We start from the raw sequence: 6,696 nt of genomic DNA on the forward strand, positions 1-6,696 counted from the left end.
GCGAGATGTTGCGCGACAAAGTAATTAAACCTTCGACTAGTCCATGGGCGAGCCCCGTAGTCTTGGTTTATCAGGAAAATAGAGGGAATAAGATTCGATTCTGCATTGATTATCGAATGCTCAATAAAATCACAGTCAAGGATCCATATCCCCTTCCGCACATCGAAGAGATGTTAACCCGTATGAAAAAAGCAAAATTTATTACAGCGTTAGGCCTCCGATCCGGCTACTGGAAAATTGAAATGCATCCGAATAGTATCGCAAAGACCGCATTCGTTACTAGTTCCGGAAAATATGAATTTAACGTCTTACCCTTCGGGCTCTGTAACGCCCCTAGTACATTCCAACGTCTGGTTGACGAATTATTTCGCGATGGGATGGAATTTGATTTATGCGCATATCTCGACGACATCCTGATCGTCTCTGAGACTTGGGAAGAAATGTCAGTTTGCCCAAGCCGAAGCAAAAATATTAGGACATATAGTAAATGAAACTGGTATCCATGCTGATAAGTCGCGGTTTACAGCAATAGAAAAATTTCCACGACCGCGAAATATCAAAGACCTGCAACGATTTTTAGGCCTAATGGGATGGCACTAGCGTTTTATCCCTCGCTTTTCGATGATAGCCGAACCCCTTTTTCGGCTCAAACGGAAGGACGTCACCTTCAGTTGGGGGTCGGAGCAACAAAGCTCGTTCGACCTTCTGAAGGAGTCCCTTTATAAAGCCGGCCCCTTAGCAACGTATAAATCGACGAGTTCGTGCATCGTGACTACCGATGCTAGTGATCTAGGGCTAGGGGCTATGTTATCCCGAAAACAAGACGGCGTTGAAGTACCATTAGCCTACGCAAGTCGACTGTTAAACGACACGGAACGAAAGTATACCACTATGGAAAAGGAATGTTTGGCGATTCATTGGGCAATCAAGAGGTTTCGACCGTATCTTGAGTCCGAGCCCTTTCTCGTGGTAACTGATCATAAATCTTTACAATGGCTCCTTAATGTTAAGGATCCTAATGCTCGTTTAGTCCGCTGCGCCATGTTTCTTCAGTCATTCAGTTTCCAGATAGTTTATCGAAAAGGCGTCGAAAACGTAGTTGCCGATGCCTTATCTAGACTTCCCATATCCCTCGCCGCTATGGAACTTCGTTCGGAGTCGATTTAAAAAGGGGACGATCAGGTGGTGTTACCACCAGCCCCTCGCTCTGTGTTTTTCGTTTTCACGTTGGCGGATGTGAGTGACGCTCAACAACACGATCCCGAATGTTCCATTCTAATTAATAAATTAAACGTAAACGACTCTCCGACCCTATATAAATTTGTTATAGTTGACAATATTCTTTATCGCAAAGCTTGGGGAAACCAACCCCAAAAGATCTATTTACCTGAATGTTTTCGCCGAGCCGCTATTCGTCTATTACACGATCATCCCATGTCCACCCATAGAGGTCGCGATAAGACCATATTAAAGGTACGGCACCGCTACTTTTGGCCCACCCTTTGTCTTGATGTACAAAAATACGTACGATGTTGTTTACTTTTCCAACAGCATAAAGCGCGAAAAAGGCGTGTGCCTGGCCTAATGCAATTTACCACTCCGGTAGAACCTTTCGACATCATTGGTGTCGACATTGTGGGCCCTCTACCCCTCAGTCTTAAGGGATAAGTAAAAGGTTTTCTATTTCGCTTAAAAACCACCAGATGGCTCTGAAAATCGTCTCTTGCTGGTGTTGCCAGAATAAAAAACTATTTGAATTTAACGCGGGAACCAGATGGATTGTACGTCAAAAATCATTGTCAAATTCTCTTCATTGTTATAGTCCTGAGACGGTGGCATTGAGAACTAGGGTTTAGACCTGGCCGAAAGAAGCTTTTAGGGGAGGCGTTGGCAGATATCCCGTGACTCCCGCTGAGAAGCGGCTCTTGATTTTAAAGAGGGGGGGATGAGAGCGACCAAAATGAATAACGGCCTTAGGGGCATAGAGAAGAAGGAAGGGGAGAGATGGTGAGAGGGAATTTCCCAATTTCACAGAGTGGCTCTTCGCGTCATATGGCTACCAGGGTTACCGACAATCTTGTACGCGCATCGTTGTGTGCAACTACGTCTCTATCGTTTGCGTTTTTGGCAAAGTTTAAAATCCCCACTTATTATGACGTCACGCAGTCTCATGCGCAACGGCGATGCGCGTTAGTGTACGAGCTTCTCTCTACCTTCGAGTTTACGTCGTCACCTTTCTAAATATCTCTCCCCTTCCTTCTTTCTCTATGGGGGCATTTTGCGTACTTGGACGATTACTGAAAAACATTATCACCCTTTTCGATTTTCTATACAATCAATAATCTTTGAACTACTGAAATTTTAGTACAATGAAATTTATTTTTAATTTAGTACAGATAACTATTACTCGTGTCGTTTCATGTGTTATAGCGTAAGTAACAATTCGCAAATATCGATAAGTATGACAATGCCGCTTGCCCGGCTCGAGATGGATCGGCATTATAGTGGATTATATTTCATCGCGAGCGAAAGCTGGCGCATTTTAGGGGTATACTAAATCTTGAATAGTTGATTTTATAAAATAAAAAGGGGTCTTGCCCAACTTGTTAAAATGTTGCTCTTACGTCACAAGACCCAGCTTTATTAGTGTATTCCTCGCACGAGCGATTTGCACGCGCTCTAGAAAAAGCTATATTCCTCGCGACTGTAGCGCGCGCTCGTAGGCTTGCCAAAGTAAGAGACTGTGACGTAAGAGCAACATTTCAACAAGAAGGCCACGTTACTTTATAAAAAGAACAATTTGAAATAACTTTGAAAATGAGTTTCGTGATTTTTTTATTTTTTATAGTTGTGATAATGTTTGTTAGGCTGAGATATGATGAAAGGAATTCAAGCGATTTCAGTAAAAGAGGGACGGATTGTGATTGTTTTTATTACACATGCCCTTACCAGAAATAATGCTAATGATTTTATATTTTTACTCTCGAATCACTGCTCAGGTCAACTTCAAATTAGTTGATTTTCTATTTTGTCGTTTCTTTTTAGGAGTTTCATCGGGGGCTTCAGGTGTATTTGTATATTTTCTTTTACTAGCGGACTTGGTCCCTGTGATAGGAACTGGTTCTCGAATGGGCATAGATCTGGTGAAACGTGGATCAGCTATTTCCAAAATCATACAGTCAAGATAAAATATTTTAAGTTTTTCCAAAACTTTACCCCAGAACTTTTCATCAGGGTAAATTCTTTCCACGTTCATTCCACAAGTGGTCCAAATTATGAAGTCACAATACTCGCGCTTTGTAATGTGAAGTAACCCATGGATTTGGTGGTAATAATCGTGGGTTCTTTTCAATTTCAACATTCCGTGGACAAGTTTTGAACAAAAGTCCTTTTGCTCAATGGCCGCATTTTCGGGAGTCCTAAATCTGGCTTTATAGGGGCACTTGACCTCGATTAGACCTTTGTCGCCTACCAAGCCGTCTGGGGAGGCCCCAAGGAACCCGTACTCCAGGTCGACGTAAAGACCACTGGGGACCACAATTACATTTTCTGTTCTTTGGTAGTCGGCAATCGCCACACTTTCTTTCGCTTTTCCCCATTCGACAGGAGCATTCGTGAAAGATTTGGCGTAAAGCAGAGACTCAACGAGTTTGGCATTCCCAGTTTGTGGTCTTCGTTTTGAAACTCTTCCAAAACTGGAAGCGGTTATTCTTTTCCTTCTTTGTAAATGCCATTCCTCGCAGCCCGCTTGCATCACTGTTCTGGAACTAAGTTCTGGTTGCTCTTTGATAGTTACCGTTAGTTCATGTAAAATTTCTTTTTTCCTTCGTTCCATATCATACGTCGACATATCTGGCTTTTGGGAATTTTGACCATAGTTAGCCTTGTCCATGGGTTCTATAACTTTATTCGACGATTTTTTCAACGCGTCCAATTTTTTCTCCAGTGATCGCTTTTTCCATTTCTTTTGTTTTTCTTTTCTTGCGGCGTGCTTTTTTAACGTTGTACACGGGCTCTCTTGGGTGATATTTTTTAAGGTTTGCCCGTGCCAGTTTCGTCCAAGCTGAAATTGTAGCCCGGCCGCTGCGCACCTTGTAAAATACGAGCCTTTTCGACAATAAAAAATTTGTTTGCCACCAACCGCTTTAGCAACCAACGACATGTAATTTTCAGCTAGATTGTTGGTCTCATTGTCTAGCAATGAGGAAGCCAAATCTTGCACTCGTTGCGAAGCTTCCAATAACTTCATTTCGAGGGGTTTCGTCAGCAAAACCGTTCTGTCTGGACCCGATTTATCGCAGAAATAATCTCGGCAGTTAGTATGGCGGCCAAAGGCATGGAGGTGGGTGTTTCTTATGTCTTTTCGGAGACGTTCCGCGTACCTTTTGTATAGCGCGGCTAAATTCAACGTGCGTTCTTGATTGTTTTCCGCATTCATTTCTTCATTCATCTCCTTGGCCACGTGCGCTACCGCGGCTCTGGCTCCTTTGCCCATTCGCGTAATTCGGGACTGAGTCAAAACTCCTTTGAACGATTTTCCTAATGCGTAAAGCTTTGACCTCTAATTTCTCACCACATGGTTGGCACATTCACTTTTTCGTATCCTAGGACCATAGGGAACATTTTCCTGCAGTTTTTTGTGCACGGACGAATTTCCATCGCCGATGAGTGTTCTATACTCCAATCCATGCATCTCCAAGCTTTTGTTGAAACCCTCGATAACGATATCCGCTTCCATCGCGGTTGATGAGCCTTCCCAATTTTTGAAGCATTTATGCGACGGTACTTTTACATTAGCGTCAACCTCCTTCAGCGCGCAAATACAACAGTATTTACTTCTTATACCGATAAAAAGTATCTTTTTCGTTCTGGCCCCAATAATGATTGCGACACCATTCTTCGAAGAAAACCGAAATTCCATACTTCTGTGGGACCAGGCGCCATCGACAATCACACAGATAAAAGCCACTCCGTTTTCTATATCTCCATTTTCTATTGCTAGCTCCCTTTCTAACTTTCCAGCTTCTATCATCTCCCGAGATAGATTTTTAAACCATTTCTAATAACAATAAAAAACATTAAATTCGTTTGAATAACTTATATTTGGAAGCAATATAAGTTGTTTCAAATATATAATATATCAGAGCCTTTCGCAAGCCTTTTCAATCGAACATATAGGTTTCGTAACAAAATGGGTAAAAAGGTCAGGACCGTGCAGAAAACCCCATAAAACATTCTTGTGCGGAAGGGGGTAGACATCAAAACTATTGGGGGGGGGGGGATTTTAAAAAATTACAAAACGTTTCAAAGTCTCTAGGGGGTTGTATAACATTTGCTCCGGGTCCGAGAAAAGTTCTGCACTGCCCTGGAAGTGATTAGTGGTAGTTATCCTAGAATAAGTGTTACCGAAGACTAATAGTATAGTTACGATATAATGTGGTTTATTAGCATACCCAACTTTTACCACGAATAAAGCTATAAGTGGTAGGAAAAAGTTCGCAATGAATCTGAAATATTACATATTTTTGTTGGGTTTATTACCTCTCCAATTTCCTGTTCCCTTTTTAGATACGAAGGTTTGCTCATGTTGGGAATTCCCATAAGTGAAAGAACTTCGTCCATGTTCTCGTGGCCGCTGCCTATTGAAACGAATCCCCAAACTGCCAAATAATTCAAGGACAATTGTTTGTTGTCGTTTACGGGTACCGAATCGTTGCCCATCGAGCAATGATTATGGATTTTTGGTCTTCCTCCAATGGAATCAACTTTTCCAGTTGTGGCAATAGTTTTTGTCATTTTACAATATTTGCAAAGGAAACTCAGTTGAGATATTAGTCCGTTTCTCTTTTCATTTTGAAAAATGAAACTCCCTTTTGCATCCACAGCGCAACGATGCACATCCAGTGATCTAATTTCATTTATGAAATTTTTTTAATTGACAATCCGATAACCGTCCAATTCTTGAAAGGCCGGAGTTGGTTCTGGCACAATAAATTTACATTGTGGCGGAGTCCATTGTAACACTGTAAGCTCGGGCAGAGTTCTTTCATCAATAGCGCAGTTTGGTAAAAGTTGATTTCCAATAAAATTATTTTCGTTATCAGAAACGTTTGGTGCATTGGATAAACCTTCGAAATGGTCAATAACGTCTGAAAATGTTGAACGGTTTTCGTTTGGTGCGTTAGAGGACGACAAAGCCTTACCGGAATCAGGCAAAGCACGCGAAGAATTTTGTCGAGGTTCAGTTTCTTGAACACAATCCTGAATTAGTGCACTAATTGATGCTATGGCACTAACTTGCCTTGGTGTGCTGGTTTCAGGCGAATTTTCTGTTTCATTTTGAACAGCTTCATCGCCATTTTAGAAATTATTTGTACAAATAATAATAAAACAATAATAAAGTTAAAACAAAACATCGGACTTACCATTTCGCAATTCTACTCAGGGCGATTTTTGTTCTTCTTTTCTCTACGAATTTTCTCTTCCGTGACAACCCCTTTCTACACGTGGAACGAGTAGATTTACTACCCATGGTTTAATTGTTTTTACGCGCGAGATAAAATTGAAATTCTAGTTTCGAAGCAATACAGATATGGAATGAGCCACTCGCCAGTTCAACCCGAAAATGGACACAAACCCTTTATTTCTCAAGATTGCACAATATTTAGCCCGCTCTTGGCCCATCATCCCTGTTCT

General features: G+C 41.6%; 1 protein-coding gene across 1 annotated transcript; it reads right to left on the reverse strand.

Annotated features, from left to right (window-relative positions):
• Positions 1 to 2,995: 2,995 nt before the first annotated feature.
• LOC149926038 (uncharacterized) lies at positions 2,996 to 5,796 on the reverse strand. Its single transcript, XM_090161848.1, has 3 exons — positions 5,542 to 5,796; positions 4,574 to 5,059; positions 2,996 to 4,510 (listed from the first exon to the last, which is right to left on the reverse strand). Exons 1-3 carry the CDS (start codon positions 5,794 to 5,796, stop codon positions 2,996 to 2,998), a joined length of 2,256 nt encoding a protein of 751 aa, XP_090017974.1.
• Positions 5,797 to 6,696: the final 900 nt, after the last annotated feature.

The sequence above is a fragment of the Leiobunum rupestre genome, chromosome 10 (genome assembly GCF_980474605.1).
Source record: "Leiobunum rupestre chromosome 10, qqLeiRupe1.1.hap1, whole genome shotgun sequence".
NCBI lineage: Eukaryota > Metazoa > Arthropoda > Arachnida > Opiliones > Sclerosomatidae > Leiobunum > Leiobunum rupestre.